This window comes from Coloeus monedula, assembly GCF_965178545.1.
Source record: "Coloeus monedula genome assembly, chromosome: 5".
In the NCBI taxonomy this organism is placed as follows: domain Eukaryota; kingdom Metazoa; phylum Chordata; class Aves; order Passeriformes; family Corvidae; genus Coloeus; species Coloeus monedula.
Genome location: NC_138785.1, coordinates 71,446,982 through 71,468,335, shown reverse-complemented (window position 1 = coordinate 71,468,335; position 21,354 = coordinate 71,446,982). Strand labels below are relative to the sequence as shown.

Genomic DNA, 21,354 nt, shown 5'->3' with positions numbered 1-21,354 from the left:
AGATGACATAAGTGAAGAAGGTCTTAATTTTTCAAAGTAGAATGCAAAATGTTCCAGTTCCTAAAAAGCAATAAAATATCAACAGTTACTTGGAAGAGTCTTAGTTCAGTTGCAATAAAGGATTAAAATGCCAGAATTCTGGGCACAAGTAGAACTTCCTTCATCTTCTGCGCTGAACTGTATTTACTGTTAGCAAATGCTTTTTAATATGGAATTCAAATCTCTTTTGTTGCAAATTGAGCTGATTGCTTCTTATCTTACTCTGCATAGACTGAGAGGATGATTGAACAGTTCCCCTTACAAAAGACTGGAAAATCTTGTGTCATTTTTCAGAGCCACTTTTGTCTGGAATAGAGTTTCTTATCCCGTGAATGTCATCTGATGCAATTCTACAGGCTGGTGAGACCAGCCTAGATTGAAGGTATTCAATTAGCTTTAATTCAGCCATTTGATATGCTGGTGGCAATACCTTATTACAAGGAGTTCTTTTTCTTTTCTGACATTAGGCAAATCTATATTTTCAAAAGACATTGCTTAACTGTGAGGAAATTTCTCTGAAGTGGGGTGTGAATTTAGAATGCAACAGTTGCTGAGCCCTGCTGGGGAAACTTGTATTGCACAATCAGTCTGAGATAAAGGACCTTGCTGGAGGTGATTTCAGTTATTTTAGTGGAATTAACTGCCAAAATTATGGCTGCTTCTGGAAGTAGTTGCTCAAAGTCACATTCAGCAGGCTGCTGTTGTCTCTCGTGGGGTGTCCTTGTGTGGCTCGAGACCGTTCCTTCTTGGCTCTGAAATGTGAGACCACTCATTTTCTATCCATGCAAGGAAATGCTGTGTCCACAGCCCTGGCGTCACAGTCACAAGAACCCTCCAGATGCCTGGGGGGAGCTGATAACTCCCTTGCCAGCATAATTCTGGAGAATCTTCACTTATCTTTGAAAAATCTGAAGTCAGCCAGCTGAATACACAGATTTAGCAGAAAATTCCAGAAAAATGAAGGCTGTAACATCACTGAGGAGTAGAAACCTTCTGGATTAACCAGACTGTGATCTGAGAATCAAGTCTTTTAGTTACCATGGCAGAAGTAATTTATTTTCTTCTCTGATGGCATTGATATGTTGCAAATCTCTAGCCTCTTTCACAGAGCTCTAAGGGAATGGTCTAATCACTGGTGTTTATGCTTTATTTGCTGTCAAACACTTTGTTTAACAAAGGTAGCCACTGGCAGTGAAACAAGACATCAAGGTTATTTGGGAGCACTGCACTGATAGGTGAGAATTCGAGATTGGTGTGAGATTTAGCCAAGCCCTTGATGGAGTGATGTGTCTGAAAGAAAAAAAAAAATCTGTCTCCAGATCTCTCCAGACGTGCTCCAGTTTAATCAGCATCAGCCACGCTGAGCTCCCATCTGTGGAATGAGGCAAAGGGAAAAGCTCCGTAACCAAAGAGGTTCTGGTTCCTCTGTGATCCTGGTGTCATTGTCAGTCTTATGGATTCCTCTGATAAACTCAGACTTGGAAATTACCTGAGCTGAGCTACCAATTTCTAGACCTAGGACAGGTCTAGAAATAACCTTTTGGCTGTGAAAGCTTACACAGAATGGGAAGATTGCAATTTATGCTCAATTGTCTTGGCTTCTTCCAAGGCTCCTGTGGTGAGGGGTGAAATCAGCTCACCTACAGATTTTGTGATTTCAGACTGCATTGCCACAGCAGTTCTAGGCCAACCTCCATTCCTGGGAAAAAACAGCATTTGATCCATGTTTGGACAGGGAGACGTCCTACTGTTCGCATTAGATGGGAACAGCAGTGCCAATGGCACCTTCTCCTCAGTGACCCTGGGTTTGTGCTCTGCCAAAAAGTGTCACATGTGAGACAGCACTGACAGAATCAGCCCTGCACTATGAGCCACCACTTTGTGAAAATACATGTGGGCTTTGACACTGAGCACTGAATTCAGGTGTAGAGAGCTGGTGATTTATTAACCACCTGTACTGTATTTAAAACTCTGGTGTCTAAAACTGGGATCCTTGCCTGGGAATACTCCTACTCCTTGGCAAAGCTACAGAGTCAAGACTATGTATCTTGATATAGGTTTGTGGCAAATGCCAAATGTGTTCCTGCCTGATTTTGTCATGTCAGCTGCCATTCTGCCTGAAGAACTGTTGAGGAAATGAGGCAGATTTCGACTGCAAAATGCTGAAGTATTAATTCACTTATCATGCCAGTATAGGTATCCTTGTAAGATAAGATTAACATAATTAAGAGATTAATACTAATTAAGATCATTAAGATTATTAGAAATATAAGGACATGAAGAGAGTGGTACTTATTTCTAAGGAGGCATATGCTTTATGATGCATTTATGTTTGTTCACTTACATTAAGATGGATTCAGTAACAGGCTCTGAGCTTGTGCACAAATCTGCCTTGCATGGCACAGGATCTTCCCATTACCCTTCTCTTGCTTCTTGATTCAGTCCTGTAGTGAACTGAGTGCTGGAAATATGATGAGGTTTTCACTGTCTCAAATAGTCTGAAAGTTTTGTATAAAAATTGTTCATCTCCTTTGCTATTGGCATTTTTTACCAGCTTTCCAGTGACTTTGCTGGCTTCTGCTGGCCCTGCTCAGAAAGTGTGTGCATACATGATGATCTTCAAAGGTCTTTCCAGGGATGACAGGCTTGACTATGACGTGTTTTCCAGATTTCCTAGGAGGCATCATTTAATTGTTAGCCACGTTATTATGTCCTGAAGTACACAGCTGTCAGCAGCTCTTTTGTAAGGGAATTAAATATTTTAGGTCTTGCAGTGCTCAGTTTCCTTAATTTTGTGAATGTCACAGCACTCTGGCGTGAGCTAAGCAACTTAGTTCATTTTCTGGTAGTCACAGGAAGAACACAAAAGTGATTTAGGTAAAATCCTATTGCTCTGATCAATCCAAGGCAAGAGGATCAATGGGCAACTTCTGAAGCTGAACATGGAGCTTAACATTTCAGTTAATCTAAGCAAGTTTCCAACCCTGTGCTATAAATAGATGAGCATATATGGCACAAAAAAGGATAGACTTACTCCAAAAAAAAATGTTTCTTATGAAGAAAAGTAGGGGAAAAGGAAGGATTTGAGGCAAGAACGCTGTTTTTTTAGTGGCTTAAACCCTCTACATCATTCTCCTTTGTCCTCCTTGCCAATGTCACTACTAAAAGAGAGTTTTCCTCAGTATCTTTCCTTGTGGTTGCTTCAGTGCTCTCTTTTTGCTGTCTAGGCTGTTCCTTTGTTGGTTCCCCAGGTTGTCCATATTTGAAATCACAAGCAGACCAATAGGCCAGGCTGAGAACTGCTGCTTCATATGTTAGGTGTCACAGCTATTTAGACACTTGCAATTTCTTTCAATTACCCAGTCTTATTGGAATCTGTTACTGTGGTCTGCTAGCCAAAACAAGGACTTCACTAAAAAAGTAATAAATTGTTGGCTAATATTATTTGCATGGTAATTGCTTTGCAGTGCCTATTAAATCAGTGTTTCTGGCACAGCTCTGTGATAGCAGAAGTACAGATATTAATATACGATGACAAAAAGCTTTTCTCATTTTTTGTTTTTTAAATTAATTACTATTTTCCCATAGGAGGGTTGGGTGGAAAATGGATCTGTTGTTACCCTCAGCTCGGTGGGATTATGATGAGGGTCATTACACAGGCTGGGAAATCGGTGATGTTTGCAGATGTTCAGGGAAATGTTTAATGGGACAGGGTCAGCTCTGCCACAGCGTTCTTGTACCTTTATAGCTCAGCTGATGGGCACAGGAGCAGAAAATCCAGGCTGTTTCCAGCTTGAAAATGCCTGATGACATGTGCTGTGCATCAAATGCCTGCTGTGCCTCTTCAGCACAGTTGATCTGCACATGTGCTCCAGGTCCAGCACCTTCCAGCCCAGCTGGATTTGCTCTGTGCCTTCACTGTGTGTTGAGCACATTCACAATCATTGTGACACATCCTGATGAAAGGGACTCCTGGACATTCTCTGGTTAATAAAGGTTTCTGTATCTCCTTCTGGGATGTGCAGGCAAGAAATAAATGAGCCCCAGATAACTCCTAATGCAGGATGGATGAAGCAGTGGTTATCTTGTGGTTTGATCTCAGTTTAATTTCTCCCTCCAGAGTGGATGTTACATTGAGTATATGTTGTCTAGGAAGGGTCTTGTGAGCCTGACTGTATTTGTCAGATCTGGTCAGAACCCCTAGCTGGTTTAGTAAGCCTTTGGTAGTGTTTGGGATTGTGAAAAATAATCTTACAGGAACAATTTTTAATCTTATCAAAGAAACACAGAATGGTTTGGGCTGGAAGAGACCTTAAAGCCCATCTCATTCCAACCCTATCCATGGGCAGAGACATCTTCCACTATCCCGGATTGCTCCAAGCCCTGTCCAGCCTGGCTTTAGACACTTCCAGGGATCCAGGGGCAGCCACAGCTTCTCTGGGCACCCCGTGCCAGGGCCTCACCTCCCTCACAGAGAACAATTTCTTCCCAATATCCCATCCATCCCTGCCCTCTGGCAGTGTGAAGCCATTCCCCCTTGTCTTGTCCCTCCATGCCTTGTCCCCAGTCCCTCTCCAGCTCTCCTGGAGCCCCTTTAGGCACTGGGAGGGGCTCTGAGGTCTCCCTGGAGCCTTCTCCCCTCCAGGTGAGCACCCCCAGCTCTCCCAGCCTGACTCCAGAGCAGAGGGGCTCCAGCCCTTGGAGCAGCTCCGTGGCCTCCTCTGGACTCACTCCAGCAGCTCCACATCCTCCTCCTGTTGGGGATTCCAGGGCTGGGGCAGCTCTGCAGGTGGGGTCTCACCTGAGTGGGGCAGAGGGGCAGAATCCCCCCTCCCCTGCTGCCCACGCTGGGGGATCAGCCCATGGGGGTTTCTGGGCCAGGGCATGTGCAGCTCTTGTCCCCCAGCACCCTGAAATCCTTCTCCCAAGGGCTGCTCTCCATTCAGTCTCCTCTCAACCTTGTGTTCGTGCATGGGATTGTCTCATTTTGGGGCAGGACCCTGCAATTTGCCTTGCTGAACTTCCTGAGGGTCTCACAGGTCCATCTCTCAGCCCCTTAATCCCTTTTATGTAAAGTGTCCTGCTTTAGACATTTCTAAGATGTTTCATACCAAAGCTCTTTTGTCTGTAGTGCATCATTTCACACCAATATTTTTATCTGCCGTGATTTAAAAATGTTACTGGAATCACAATCACATGTTTTCTATATGATTTTTTTTTAATGTGCTCACAGGAGTCACTGCAATTTGTAGCCAGAGTTTAATTAATTATTAGGCATATAGACGTCAATCAATAATGTAGATACTTCTGGCTCACAGCTTTTGGAAGGAGCTTGGTTTACGAAGAGTGAACAAATATACCATTCCATCTGTTAGCCAAACCACCTGGCACAGAATCACTTGGGGCGTAATTATGTAGTTGGCAAGAATTTAAAAAAAAAAGTGGTTTCTAGAGTTTTCATCCCAATTGATGCTTTACTTTGTAGTGATGGAAACCTGACTAATGCAGCAAGGACCAGTCCTTCTTTTTTTTGTCTTTTCACACCTCTGAATAAAATAACTTGTGTTCACCTTGCAAAAAATGCCTAACATGACAAATATAGGAACCAAGAGACAGGCGTGAAATAATCCTGAGCCTAATCATGGGAAGGGAATGGGAGCTGGCCTGTTCCTGCAAGCAGTTGAAAAGAGTCACGTAGGAGGTGCATCATTGTCCTTTTAATCTCTGTAGGAAGAGACTTGGGACAATTTGGGAAATGATTTTTCCTTCTTGGTGGCATTGCAAATACTTTTTCTGAGTTCAGGGTTTTACAATATTGCTACACCTGCAAATCTATTTTCCTGTTCTTCCAGTGACAGAATTCCTTCCTTAATCCTCTGGAAGCACGGAATATACACAGAAGAGACTTAGCAAATAATATTTGCAATGTAAAGAAACTTTCTCTTTTTAACTCTTGGAAGGGGAAAACAAACTCACCCAAGGTTAGCTACAGGTTAGATAAAACTCCTGAAGTAGGGGCAAATAGAAACATTATTTAAAAAGAAAAATAAATTGCTCCAACTATCTGTTGGTCGCAAACAATCTTGGTGTGTCCAGGTGAACGTCGTCTGTATTGTAAAGCTGCAGCTGGGGCAAGGCTGCTTTAGTGCCCTGAGTGGTTTGTCAGGCACAGCACAGGGGGCTGAAGCAGGTGGTTAGCAAACATTTAGGGTTTGGTTTTTGGTTTTGGGTTTTTTTTTTTTTTCACTAAAAGCAGTGAGAATTTTAAACAGAACCCAGACCTTGCTTTGAGGTTTTACTCTTTGCTGATGTTCAGAGCACTTCTGACACCTTCTTGTCACTCTGAAGGCTACAGAAAGGTAAAAAATTGCAGTTGAAACTGCAAATAGTTGAAGTTATTGAAGCGAGGTCTTATTTGTGAATATGAAAAGCCTGCTCTGAATGGTTTGCTTTCTTAAGGTTTTTCTTCCTTGTGGTAAATCATTGGCATGCCAGCTTTCAGTGTCTGGGGAGAGAGCATCCGTAGCTTTAATTCTTAGAGTGGTTAAAGTAATTCAGTTATTGTTCAGTTTAATTAATTGGCTTTTAAGATTTCATTTTCTAGAAAGGAAAAATGATCTATCATTGAAATTATGATAGAATGTTTTCTGGTTTGTTTGTTTTTTTTTTTTTTTTTTAATCATGGCAGATACTGGGAAAAGCCTTTGAGAGAACTTTAATAACAAAAACTCCTTCTGGTAGTCCATAAAATGTATTATCTAGAATGAAAAAATGATATTGTTAATTAAAAAGTGAGAAATTAGTCTGGAACCTGTCACTGGATTTAGCCAGCAATGACATACAGGGAAAATCACAGGTTACACTTGGCTGTCATTCTGAAGAAGCCCCTCTTTTCCAATGTCTAGAAACTCATGGCCCTATAAAAAATTAGGGTTTTCCTTTTGTCAGCTGTAAGGAGGAATATAGGAAATCTATATAAAAAAAAAAATTATTTGACAGAGTAAAATAGAGAAGTTGCATGGATGAAAATATGAATTTCTTATATAAAACTAAGTTTATTATTGTATTATTGCATAAGCCAATGGGTAAAAAATCCCCACACAGTGTGAGGTGCTCAGCCAGATACTCCAAATCTCTCACTCGTAATCCTTCCTGTAAGTATCAGAAATATGTATAGAATTCTCTGTAAGTATTGATGGAAAAACTGATGTCATGGATGGATCACCTGGATTTCTTTCCATATCAAGTAGAGATTCAGCTTTCTTTAGGATGCTCTGGAAGCTTTTCCTGTTACTTGTGCCCATCCCCACAGTGCTCAAGTGCCTTTTGTTATTTTTTTAAGTTGTCTGTGCAGTTCCTTATGTGTTCTCATTTTTGAATCTCTCTTGACAGAGGGCATAATAGGAATAAAAGAGTTGTGTGGAATGGCATCAGTAAGAAATGGACTGTCAAACTTGCCCTGATTGCAGCCAGTAATGAATTAATTTGGTAGTGGAAGAGCAAATTGCCGACATCATTATATACAAATCTCTTGAATCATCTGTTGTCTAACTATTTTTAACAAGCTCACATTATCAAGACACATTGAATACGTGTCTTGTTCTTTAAGTCAAAATGTGCCTTGTTTGTGATTTTAGTCTTCAGTTTCAGTTAATGAATTTTTCAAATTAAAATAAGAGCGCTAGCTCTGAACTCTATCTGACCCACCATAGGATACAACAAGGCACCATCTTAGATAATCAACAGGTAATTTCAGAATAATTTATGGAAGGGCAGCAGCCCTGCTTTAATTACTGAAGTGCATACAAGAGTGCATAGTGTGTTACAAGCCTTAATTAAAAATACATTCTTGGGCAATTTCTTAGCAAATCACCTGTAGAAAGGGTTCATTTGTCTCCCTATCAAATACATAAATTTACCTGCATCTTAAAAATCGTGGCATTTGAAGAAGGGGTTGAGAAAGTTGAAGTGATGGAAAGATTTTTACAAGAGGTAAAATTAATCCCTTTTGACTCCTCATCTGCCCTACAAGCACAGCTGGGTACACAGGAATTTATTAGCCTGAGGATGTAATAGATGCAGCTGAAGGATGTTCACTTCTGCTCCAGGTTTCTTCTGTTTTCTTCTTCTTTTTTTGGGGTAGTTTAACAAGTTTAACAAAACACACAGTCCTAACAAAGCGTTTGGTGTTAACCAGAAATAGGGCTCGTGTCCTGCTCAGTCCTCACAGCCCCTGAGCATCTCTCAGGAGATGCTGAGCTGGGTCAGCATCTCCTCTCTTCAGTCCACAAAGTGTTCTAGGCTAGATTGTTAAAGAAGAGCAGCAGAAAATGGTCTGTTATAATTAATTATTCAGAGAAATTGGTAAAAATGGGGATTCTTCCAGTTTTAGGGTGTGTCCCATAGAAGACAGCAGGAGTAGGTGACCAAGAAGAACCTGTGTGTATTCAGAATGTGGGGATGTGAAGGGTTCACCCAGCCTCAGTTTCCCCAGGTTGGTTGGAAACATGGAAATTCAATGACTGTGAGTCATTGTGAGTCTGTGAGTAAGAAAAAAATAAACACATTTACACTGCATGGTATGCCCTGTCCCAGATGCTGCTCCTAAAATGTATCTTTTTTAATCTAAAAAGTTTTAGGGATGTATGTACCAAATTAGTTCCATGTTCTCATTTCTGGACAACTGTTCCTTTTTCTAAATTCCTTTTTTTTTTTTGCATCAGTGATGTCTTGTACAGTGAGTTCCAAAGGTTATTTTTTAAATTTTGTGGTTGTTCCTGATGCCAGGGTGTGCATGGCCCTTGTCACACTCAGCATCCTCTTCTTGCAGGCAGGTAGAAAAAAAAAATCCACCTATACAACAGCTTGTGCCCTGAGTAATGACAAGAAAGAACACAGGAGTGCAGCAGGCAGTTTTATGAGGAATAGCAAATAATAATAAACGGTGAAGCAACATAAAATTGAAAGGGGAATAAAAAATGAGGGGGGTGTGTGCTTGTTTTAAAGTCGCTATCCAGTGGTTTGGGTGGTTTCTGCAGCAGCCGGTGGGGACTGGCCACTAGAGGGGGGGTGGATCCACGTTTTGCTCTCGTGCTGCAGTTGTAGGTCCGGTTTCTTTGCCTCTCTCCTCGCTGACTTTCCCAAATCATTCATCCTTTTACCTGTCAGAAGTTTATCCTTATCTAGCACTTAGATCCTTTTCTAACTTAGCCTTAACAGAATTTTCTAGCTGAAGCCATAGGAGTGATTTATATCACACTATTTAATTTCTTGAGAGCTGTTCCATTTCAAATGTTATTCTACTTTTCTTTTTTCCTCTTCTTTTTCCCCTCTCTGCACACTGGGCAGAGATTTTAATGCAATACCCTGGAAGACAGTTGTCCAATTGTTGCCTATAACTTACATCACTAAGGCACAGATAAACAGTTTCCCTTATATCTTGTCTTTTGCTTTGTATTTGACAATTCAGAATTTCATCCATCAAAGCTTATATCAGCTTCAGCCTTTGGAAGTCCCTTTGCACATCCTCACGATTTTCATTATTTTTCACAATATAAATAATCTTTCATTTGAAAAATGCCATCTATTTCCTGATCATGGTTGAGATGATTCAGCAGTCCCAGCCCTGGGACCACACTGTGCTCCATTTTTTCCCTGTATTCAATAAAAGGCCACTGTACTTTTGGGTTCCTACCTAGTTTTCTGTGACAATGGAGCTTGTCTTATTTATGGGAAACTGAATATCTTGTCAAAAGCTCTTCAGAAGTCCCAATACGATTTGCTGTTTTGAATTCTTGGTGCTTTATACACTCCTTCATATCCCAATTTCTATTGCCTAGAAACAATAGACCTGACATAGATTTTAGTGTTTGTTTTGAGTTTGATTTTCCAGGCCTTATTCAACAAATCCTCATTAAGAGTTTTCATTAACAGTCATAGCTTGGCTGCTGTGCTAATGAAAAATGACAGATTGGGGCTGGAGTATCCCACATGGTGGGAAAAGAGAACCGGGGCGGGGGGAAAAAAGTTTTCAACTCTTTTTATTAGAAAAGATACTCAGGGTAATTTCATAAAACTACTCAGACAACTTTTAGGGAAGTTCTTCATTCCACCAGCTGGAATAACCTAATGGAATTCCCAATGGCTGCTAGAATCAGGGAAATAGACACAGAAACCAGTATAATAAGGTTTGCTTCAGTCTAGAAGTGCCACCCAATGAAAAAACAACCTTTGGCTTAGCATATTCCCCCTGAAGCAACAGCATAGTCACCATGGGTTCAGTTCTGTGCATAACAGCAATAAAAAAGCAAAAAATTAAAAAAAATACTGAAAAGCCAATCATGACAAAGGCAAGATGGACAGAGGACCAGGGTTCAGCTCCGTGGGACTTCGTGGATTGCTGTTTTCCCACTGCAGATGTAGGTTTGCATAGGCTCATTTTGTCATCAAATATCACCACAGAGCTTTGTTGTGTGAGGTGTTGGTTATCACTAAATCTCTTTCTGATTAATTTGTTATGGGCACTGTCCCCTTTACAATGTTCCCCTCTATTTTTTAGCAGTGATTTCCTCTATCCCATATAATTCACCTTTTCTTCAGCTGGTTCTCTGTGCCCTCCACCTTCCTCAAGCACTGTCCCACACAGTGGTTTTTGTTTTGTGGGTTTTCCCCAGAGAATGCCAGCTGCATTCCTCCTGCATGTTCACTCTCTCCATGAGTTCTTCATCTTTCAGGCCATAGGATGCACATCCAATTTATTAGACTACAGCAGTTACATAATAAATTCATGGCATCCAGTTGTTGTTTGGGTATTTGATCTGACAGGAGCAGCGGGTTCTGGGCTGTTTGGAAAGGGAGTTACAGTGCAAGGGGAAGGTTTGTGAAAGTGGAGGCAGCTGAATTCGCTGGTAAAGAAACACAAAAAGTCCAATATGGAGTGACATTTACATGGAATTAAGGAAAAAAATTGGCATGCAGTGGCCTCTTTAGCATAAGGATTGCAAACCTCTGAGCAGCAGCCACAAACTTCTGCTTGCTGTGGAAAAAAATTGCATTGGGAAATAATGTGGATCAGAGAAGTAAATTTTCTGTCAAGATAAGCTTTATTACAGAGCCAAGTTTAAAAAAAAGAAAAAAAAAAGGTGGGAAAAAAAATCCCTAGATGGTTTATCTCATTATTATTAACATTCTTTAGTATTTACCAGGCTCTCTAAGCAAGCCAGGCTGTCAGAGAGGCACTGGACCACAGAGAGAGATCCAGGTTTACTCCTGGGAGCTCACTTTACCTCTCATCCTGTAAAGAGGGTTGATAGCAGACGTGTTTCAAAGGGCTGACAGTTGTAAAAAGACTCAAAACCTCAGGAATTCAATAGCTGTGGACTGTTCTTGCAGCTTAGTTGGGGATTTTCAGGGTTCTCCTCTTCCTCCTCCCCCTCTTGTTTTTGATTCACCCTGCCTGTGAGGCTCTGGGAATGAAAAATGTGAGAATGGGTAAGAAGGGATAAAAATTAGAGGGAAAGCATATATTTTGAAAGGTATTCAGAAATGTTTTCAGTTTGAGGCCCCCAGCTCTCAGGAGGAGGGTGTTTGCTCATACCTGACTGTAACCACTAGGGTACAGAGGTGTGCTACTGCAGGGAGATCTGCTATACATAAGCTGCACTTTTTCATGGGATCAGCCCCTAAATCAATTTGATGTGTCCATGCATAGTTTTAAATCTCAGATTTTAGCCAACATACAATTTTCAACCCTCTCTCCAGTGTGGTGTTTTGTTTCACTCTTAGGAGAAAGGCACATCAGCAAAAAGGGCCAGATTGAAGTTGGTAATAAATGAACAAATGGGCTTAGTGTCTAATCATGCCAGTCAGAGAAATCTGCTGTGCTGAAAGTGATAATTCACTGATGAAGTAGATTTTTCTACTTACCTATTGCCATTCATATCTTGGATTTAGTCTTTGTTAGCTCAGAAATTGAAGGTACTTGGTCATGTTCCCATAGCACCCGTGTTGAAAGACATCTTTCTGGAAGTAGTTACTGTGTCTGGTGAGGATGTGAAGAACATGAGAGCAGGGAAATGATTTAAAATAAAAGTGTCTTAGCAGAATAGTAGGTGCTGTTTGCCAAGCACAGATGCACATAATATTAATCCTGTAGCCACTGCCACCTATCTCTGATTTTTATAAGTGATGTGCATATTTGGATTTTTAGGAAGAGGAGAGATGGAGGAAAAGGTGAAAAGCTTATTTTCAACTGACTTTCTTCTCTTGTGATGCAAATCTGGGACTTGCAGCTCAAACTCCTTTCAGCACAGCCTCTTCCCTTTGACTGTCTCCCCCAGCTATCACCCCAGCAAAGGCGAGTAAGAACAGTAATTGCTTTAAAGCCTCAGGAATTGTGCCTGAATGCCAACAAGTGACGTGATCTTTATAACAAAAAAAAAAAAAAAAAAAAAAAAAACAAACCACCAAAACAAACAATTGCCCTGTTCTCACGGAAATCCAGATTCATTGCAAATATGTTCACTTTAGAGCAGACACAGTGTAATAAAATTACAGTGCTCTGCAGCATTCATCTCGGCTCTTCACAGCCACCCACCCAATTACAAGCTGTGTCTTGCCAGCAGAACACTGTTGCTTGGTTTCTGTATTATTTTTATAGCTTTGCTTTCCTCCACATAACTTTAGAGGTAGGCTGTGCTTACTCCTTTCCTTTCACCAGGTTGTTCTTCTGCTGTTAAAAAAAAAAAAAAAAAAAAATTGGCTGGTATGGAAAGTCTTTCGCATGGCTCTAAATGTGATTTGTTTTTTAATGTAGAATAAGCTCTGAATAGTTGTTTCTAAGACCTTAATAGCTCTGGTTTATGTCAGTAATTATATGAAAGGTTAATCTTTAAATCACCAGCATTTCCTAAATTCCTAATCAACTTCATGCTTGGAAAGGAACCTGCATAAATGCTCAATTTGTTAATATTAGACTGGGTTGAGCAGGTCAAGGAAAAGTATAACCTTGGTGCATAATGGTAAATTGAACACAGCAAAAATATCTCAGATCTGTTTGTGATTATAGCTGTGAATGGGAAAGCTGACTGAGTGTAGATATAATTAGCAGGAGAATCCGCAGTAGCTCAAGATCACCCATCCTTCTAGATGAGGGTTTCTTAAAAAAAAAAAAAAAAAAAAAAAAAAAAAAAAGAGATAATTTGGGTGGAAAAGTCCGATTTTCTAGCAAGTCTGTGGTGAACTGTGACTAGGATAGCTAAAAAATCCAGCCAAAAAAATTGGTGGCAGAGGCAGAGTGCTGGAGTTGAGCAGGCAGAGTGATGGATGAGGGGGACATTGTACTCGCAGGGAGCAGGGAGGTGGCAGAGGAAATGACGGGGCAGCGGGCACGTGTGTTTGGGGAAGCGTGTCCGACTGCGCCTCCCTCCGTGGCAGTGTTGGAAAAGGCAGGGGGAGAGAGAGAGATGCTGGGCATCTTTCTTAAATCTCTGCTGTTGTCCTGGCCACAGCCTGAACGTGGGAGGGGAAGGCACGGAAAATCTCATTTCCCATGGGTGCACAGTGGCCCCCTTGCCTTCTCATCTTCCTTTTCATCCCGTCCCTTCACCCCTGCCTTTTCTCTCTCCTGCTGAATGGAGCTATTTAGTGTTGTACCCTCCTTTGCAGAAGCTGTTTCATCCCTGCTTGCACAGTTTTTAAGACTGCTTTCTCCACCCACCCTCAGTCTTGGTTTTTCATCTGTGCTACTTCTTTAGGTTAACCATCTTTGCAAAAGGAAAAGGCAAAGGAATCTGGTAACACCCTGATTTGGTTGCTGTTACTCCAGTCTTTCCTCTTATCTTTTGTCTCCTCTTAATTTCATTATTATCACTGCTATTATTATTATAGCACTAGAAATAAGCTTCCTCATTAAACACTCCCTTTTTGCCATTCTGAATACCACTGTAGAAGCTGGAGGGGGGAGGAAGGGGAGGGAGCCTCAGAGAATCCTTTTGCTGTTAATGCAGAATGAGACACACACAAGGAACAAATGTAGTCCATCGCAGAAGCAAATGAGGGTTGTTTGTTTTTTCTTTTTTTATCAGAACTGAAGAAAATGGTCAAATATACTTGTTTCAACTACCCCTCGATGCCTTATCCATAAAAACATACAGAATCTATTAAAGCATACAAAAATATCCTTAGGTTCATGGGCTTTCTGTGGTACAGGTATGCAGGGGGCTGGATCAGCCTGGTACAGAGCAGCCTTGCTGTGACCACAAGGAACAGGTCATCCCTTGGCCTCACCCCCTACAGCACCCAGACATGGCAAAGGAGGGAATTGGCAGCTTTAACACAGAATTTCTTTGTATTTTATATTTTCAGGCCAGAAACAGAACATGGTACATTAGCATTGATTCTGTGGATTCATATATATATTTTTTTTTTAACTAGTACAGAAAGAAGAAAAAAAAAAGGCAGAAAGGAAAATAAATCATCCCTTATATACATTCAAAGCATACACAGCAACAGTTCCTTCAGCACTGGGTGTGCTGTGAGTGGGTATTGATGTTAGCAGCAAGAGAATGCATATTAGAGATCTGTAACACTGGTACTGTTAACCAGCTTCAGGAAAGGTAGTGCTTTTGCTTGCCTTTCACCCTGCCTTGTGTGCAAAAAGACAGTTAAGTAGAAAGAAAATAATGTTAATTACCTAATTATAAAAGGGAAGTTAGTCCTATTAAGTGAAACATCAAAAAGGGAATATTTAAAATATTTTTCTTCCTTTGATAATCCCCAAGCATTTCATGGAGAAAACACTGTTCACAACTAACCCCAAAAGCATCTTTTTTTCTTTCTTTGTTCCTTTTGATTTTGGAGCCATTTAATAAGCCAGAATAAGGGCATCAAAAGAGAGGGACTAACTTATCTCTGGGCAGTTGTTGAACATGAAATTTGGAAGAAAGAATTAGGGAAAATTTGTCCCTGCAGTTGCTCTAAATGCAGTACAAATATAATAAATCTCATATACACCAATCAAATAGCCTGGAGCAGGATGAATAACTGGATTTGCAATAGCTGGATTGAAATGAAATACAGTCTCTTTTATTTCTTTATTAGCCACATATATTTCATGTAAACTTTCAGACTGGATCTGGGCACCCTGTGGAGTACTTTCATGCCATGGAACAGCAGTGATACCCTCTTTTCTCCAATAAATATTCAGAGGGTGTCAAGATCTCCAGAAATCCTCTGGGGATTACCGGGAGGTTGTCTCTAGAAGGGATTACCCTTAGGAAAGATTTCTGCATGAGAATTTTGAAATATATCCTTTAATAAATGTTGTGCTCTCCATGGAGGACACATCCATCATCCTGCTCAGGGTGGCAAGTCATTGGTGGCCATCACCTCTCTGCAGGAGAAGTGGCAACAGGCAAACCCCAAATCAGCTCTCACTCAAGAAATCACTGCACCTTAAAAGAAAAATGCTCGGTTCAGTTTACTTGGGCTGCCAGTGTGAGATGCACAGAGCACAGTAGTGAATAAATTCCAGAGGCAGAATTGCTCACATCTTTGCAAACGTAGCTGGAGGTTGCTAACACCAATAAACAGCAGGGATAACTCCAGAGGAGTGCAATCACTCGTGTGTTTCAAATACAACCCACAAATATGCTAAAAATACATGGAAATACAACTGCGGGATGATTGATTGTTGGAATCAGGCTTGTCTCAGGTTCACAGGGGCAAAACCACAACTGCACCAACACGTTTCCTGATAGCAGCAGGGGGTCATTATAGAAATAAAGCCAGTTCATATTTCATTTTACCATATGCAGACAGTATTTTAACAGCCTTGGTTGATTTGGAAGCTTCCTGACAAGTGGCTGTAACCAGTCCTGCTGGCTGCAGTGCTGCCTGGGGGTTTGGGAAACTCATAGCCCAGTCCAAAGTTAGAGAGCCAATTTTTCACAGTTAAATTCCCCATTGATTTCAGAGAAGGGTTTGATGGGGAAAATAAATATAGCTGGGCCCTCAGTTAGCATGGCATAAAGTACTTTTGCTTCGAACATGATCAGGAACCCAAAGAGATGAGGGGCTCTGTACCTTCCCTCTGCCCTTCTGCTAGGTTTGTACATGGACACTCAGCCCCTCAGGTCACTTGGGAGTTTCAGGAGGGATCAGGCCCTTGTGGGCTTGAGGCACAGAGAGAGAAATATGTGCATTTTTTTAAAGAAAGAAAACCTGGGTTTAACAGTGCTTGCTTGTTTGAAAGCTGTGGATGAATTTGCAGTGGCTTCAGGAAAAAAAGCAGTTGATTTTCAGTAAATTTTTTGTGAAACTGTCCTCTTCCAGTGTATAATCTCATTGCTTTCACACATGACATTATAGTCTCACTGCATAAAAATTTTGATGAAGAGGCTATTTCCATGTTTAATAATACACAGAATGAGAGAAATAGAGGAAAATAAGTTCTGACTCCTTAAAAATAGTGAGTCAGGAAAAAAATATAAAAGTCACTCTTTACATTTAAAATTAATGGCTAAAACCTGCTAAGCAAGAAAACAAATGATTTCTTCTGTGCCTGTTTTCTGCTTTATAAGCCTGCTGTACCCTTGTAAGAGTAGGTAGTACTTTAATGCTATGAAAAAGGAAAAAAAAAACCTATGTTACATTAAAATACATGGAAAATTTTGGAATTGCTCGTCTCTTGGTGATAACCTGAGGATAGAGAAACATGTACAAAACATAGAAATGTCACCCACTTCATTATCCATAACATTTTATTCGCATGTAATGCTGTAGGAAGAAAATTTCAAGATGCTCTGCCTGATATTACAAAACTCCCTCATTGTCAATTAGTGTGAGAGGAGCTGGTGAAAAGATCAATCGGTTGCTTGTTCACATTCTGGAATGAAAAATCCAAAATACAAGGAAAGGAAGCCTTTATTTAAGGGCAGTCAGATTAAACAGCTGTGTGATTCTACATCATGAAATCACTGCTTATATCCATCAATGCCATTTTTCAGTCCTTACTAAGGAGGCTTCATCTGACTCCAGCCTCTGCAGAGGTTTTGGGGTTGTTTTGTTAGTGAAGGCTGGTGGTGAAAGGGAGGGACAGGAGCTGGGCTTTGCCAGGACTTTGCTACAGGACCCAGAAGGGTGCTCTGAAAACTCTCTGTCTTACCCTGACAGTGGTTTTGCTCGAGCTTCACCACTGAGAGCCAAATAATTGCTTTTGCTCTTCTCCGTTCAGCGTGGCACCACAGGGCACAAAACAAAGGGATCTTTGCTCTTGGCATAGCTCAAAACAAGCATAAAAGTGGGAAATGCAAGTAAAAGCCCTTAAATTTAGTACTTTTTTTGGTCTTTTTTATATTAAAGAAAATTCTGATGAGCACATTTTGGCAGTGTTTCACTTGCTTGGGTTTTGTTGGTTGCTTTTTTAGTGAGTCTTTGCAATAGGATCAGTTTTGATACAAAATACTTTTAGGGGTTGTAGCGCAGATTTTATGGATCTTACAGCAACTAACAAGTGAGATGTACTTAAAAATCCTCAGAAATCCTGTCCTAGGGGCACGGTAAAAACTTCAGCCTTTCTGAGGTGCACTGGGTCCTTGTTGTACTGATGTCCAGTTACAGGTAGCACATTAACAAAAATAGAATTCCAGTGTCATGCTTCACATCTTCAGCAACATGATGTACGTGAACGTGTGCTAATTACAATGGGAAGCCACCTGGGTAATTTTAAGCTTTCTATTTTACGTGGCTTCTTTGCTCCTCGACTTTTCATTTCAACACTCAGCATGAAGAGAGAGGTTAAACTGTTGCATTTTGTGTACAGGGAACCATTCATGTAATATACACCAGTCTGTAAAAACTGTAAATGCTATTTTTTTTTATTTTAAACAGTTTTCTTAGTTTACAAAAGATCAATAATTGGTACCTTTTTTACACTCTCAGATTCCTGAATATTGACAGATCTTCAAAGGGAGTATTAGCATATGAAACCTTAAGATTGGCTGTCCTGAAGGATTTTAAGACACGATAAAGCTAAAATATCAAGTCTCTTGGACAGCCTCTCTTAAACAATTTGGGCAGAGGTGCACGTCAGAAATCACCAGCAAAGCCCAGCAACCCCCCCCACCCCGTGCCACTGTCTGCCTGCACGCTGTTATTTGGTTGCACACTGTTTAAATCCCAAAGGAAAATCACACCTCGCATTCCCTCGCTGGCTGCTGGTGACAGGAACAAGATCCGTACTCATTAATGATCACCAGGGCTCCCTCAATGTGGTTGGGTTTGTAATCAACGTAATACTCCTGGGCTGACATGGCAGCCATTTGGTGCATGGTCTGTTTTTGCTTCTGCTTCCTGCGCTGTGTGACAAAGCACTGTCTTAGTTGCCTTAAGCCGGCTGGGAAGCACTTCCAGGAGACGTACAACACCAAAACCACGATGAGGAAGGAAAAAATCAGTGCCATGGTGCCCGTCACCACCTTGTGAATCTGCACGGCGTTCTCGGAGTTCTCGCCGGGTATGGTGATGGTGACGGCGTACGTGGTCCGATCCTCGTCACCGTCGGGCACGTCGTAGGTGGCGGTGGCCGAGCCATAGCCGAGCGTCTGCTCGCTGTTGTTGGTCACCGGGGAGAAGGTGTTGACGCTCGTGGGGTCGGCGTTGTCCTCGCACAAGTGAAAGGCGTACACAGCGTCCAAAACATCCTCGCCCTGGGCGTACTCGGGGGTGGCACAGAGCAGGTTGCTGTCGTAGCGACCCTGGAAGTTGCTCAGCCAGGAGGCCAGGGCGCAGACGTTCCGGCTGCAATCCCAGGCGTTGGCGGAAAGGCTGATGCTCGTGAGGGACTTCCAGGAGTCGAGGACTCGGGAGTCGATGTAGGTCAGCCGGTTGGAGTCCAGCTGCAGGGATTTGAGATGAGGTACACTTTCAAAAACGTGAGGTTCGATGTATTCGATTTCGTTGCCGGAGAGATCCATCTTTTCGAGTTGCCATATCCAGTCCAAAGTGTTTACTACAATGGTAACTTTATTCCTTCGCAAGCAGAGGGAGTGCAGGGAGATGAGCCTGGGAAAATGGGCTAAATTCACTTTCACCAAGTCATTGTGCTCGAGGTGCAGCTCAGTGAGTTTGAACAAGCCTGCAAAAGAGTTTCGAGCCAGGCTCTTTAACTGATTGTATCCTATGTCTAGAAACTTCAGGCTGCGACAGTCCTGAAAAATTCTCACTGGCACGAACTTGATGGCGTTCGACCGCATGTGCAAAGTTGTCAGTTTTCTCAGCCCGTGGAACAGGTCAGGCTCCAAAGACTGTAGGTTGTTGTACGATAAATCCACACTGCGCAAGTTTGGCATGGGGCGGAAAGTGGTGTTGGGCAGTTGAGTTATTTTGTTGGAACTCAGGGTGAGCTCTTTAACTCGCCGCAATTTTTGAAAGGCATTCCCCTCCACTGAGCAAATGTGATTGTGATCCAGATAGAGCCACGTGAGCTGCATTAACCCTGTGAACTGTCCATCATGCAGCTCTGAAAGGCTGTTGTACCGCAGAGACAAGCCCATCATGCCCGACAGGTTGCGAGGCATCTCTGTGAGATTCAGTGATTCACAGTACAAAAGCCTGCCCTCACACCGACAGAGCTGTGGACACCCACTATTCACAGCTGGAAGCATTTTAGAAAAGATACCCAGCGTACACAATATCAACCCTGGGGGCTTCCTCAGCAGCCAGTTTAAACAGAGACCAATAAGAAGGAAATCCATTAGCAAGAATATTTCCAAATATGCTTGAGAATGTCCATTGAATCTTTTCAAATTCTACATCATATTTTATTTAAGGGAGGGAAAAAAAAAAAAGGCAAACCAACGAAACAAAGCCCGAAAACCAAAGCAAAACAGCAAACAGAACAAACACAGAGGCAAATATTTCACTTTACAGCATGCAGGAGCTGTGCAGCATTAAAGTTCACAGACATTCAAAGGTAAAATGATAGTGATTTTGTTCATGTTAAATGCTGCAGCAAAGGAAAAAAAAAATCTTTCTTCATGAAAGAATTTAATTAAAAAGTGTCTTACCCACCCTTTTCCAGAGAGTGACAACCTCCATTCAGTTGCTTCCTTTGTGTTTGGACTAATTATATGCAGAGCTAAAAAAGACCCCTCTGTGCTACAAATTCAGTCCCTTTCAATGTTGTGCAAGGCTGGCAAGCTCACAATGTCTCACTTCGCTTCTGCTCAACGAGCGAAAGGCTTGTCCAGCTAGCTTTTGAGCTGCCTCCTAGGACCTGCAAGTTTCAGAACTATGTACATGAGCTTGATCTTCTCCTTCTCCCTCTGTCCTTTCCTCTGCAGTTAACACTGTGGCGTGAAAAAAACTCCAGACTCTTTACTAACGACTCCACAGGATTTGTCAATCTGTTTAATGTCCATCATTTGCAACGACCATTGACCGGCACAACCTTTACTCCAGAGAGAGGTTACCATTCATTCACTGACCGGCTAAGGGTCGCTTTATTTCCCATTCTTTGTTCGCTTTGCTTGTTAGGTGATGCTTAGAGCAGAGAGAGACAGCAAGAATCCCTTCCCTTCAGCTGAGCAGTATGTTGCTAGAGCATGCAGAGGCACCCAGTGTTCACTGAGTGTCGTAAGCTGCTCATGATTGTACGCCTGCACTGTGCATCTCAGACATGGGCAGATTGAAAAGGGGTGGGCATAAAACCAACATCGGAGCGAACCAGGAAAGTAATATATGCTCTTTGATGAAATGGAAAATACTTTAAGCCTATCTCGCCATTTCTCAAACAGGCACGCACACACAGCCGCACAAATCATCAAAAGCGAGGCAGTGCTAAGTAGGAAGCTTGAGAATTAGGATTCTTTCTCTTTTTTTTTCGGATGCTTTTGTTTAAAGTCTGAATTTATAAGCTATTAGCTGGGAGAGGGAGAGACTCGATTACTTGGTTTGGGAAGGAATATGTAAACCAGTCTCTTTGGATTGCTTTTTCTCTCTAATTCCGATGATGAGATTTGCCTTTTGGAGTCTTGGGGTGGGGGATTGAGGGGTGTGAGGGGGTAAATGTGTTTTTTTTTTTTCTTCTGACATTGTCTAAATAGAGCATGATATGAGATTCTGTGCTTTCTTTTGATAGAAATGCAGCCAAAGCTCTGCAAATAGGAATGTCTCGTTTCATATAAGCTTTAATTACATTTGGTCTTTTTCCATCCTGCATATTTTGTGTGTTCAGCACATGCCTTTCCTAAAGGATTTCTTTTTTTTTTTTTTTTTTTCTCCTTTTTCTTTGCAGTGTCTGCTACGGCACACAAA

At 41.6% G+C, this 21,354-nt stretch overlaps 2 protein-coding genes across 4 annotated transcripts in view; one reads left to right on the top strand and one right to left on the bottom strand.

Moving 5' to 3' along the window:
• Positions 1 to 21,354, top strand: part of CTNNA2 (catenin alpha 2) — a gene marked incomplete at both ends in the record, with an annotated part of 404,326 nt that overhangs the window by 230,371 nt on the left and 152,601 nt on the right. The gene's annotated exons all lie outside the window — the stretch shown is intronic.
• LRRTM1 (leucine rich repeat transmembrane neuronal 1) lies at positions 18,228 to 19,793 on the bottom strand (the record flags this gene model as incomplete). Its single annotated transcript, XM_082282379.1, has 1 exon — positions 18,228 to 19,793. The coding sequence occupies one exon, from the start codon at positions 19,791 to 19,793 to the stop codon at positions 18,228 to 18,230; it is 1,566 nt and encodes a 521-aa protein (XP_082138505.1).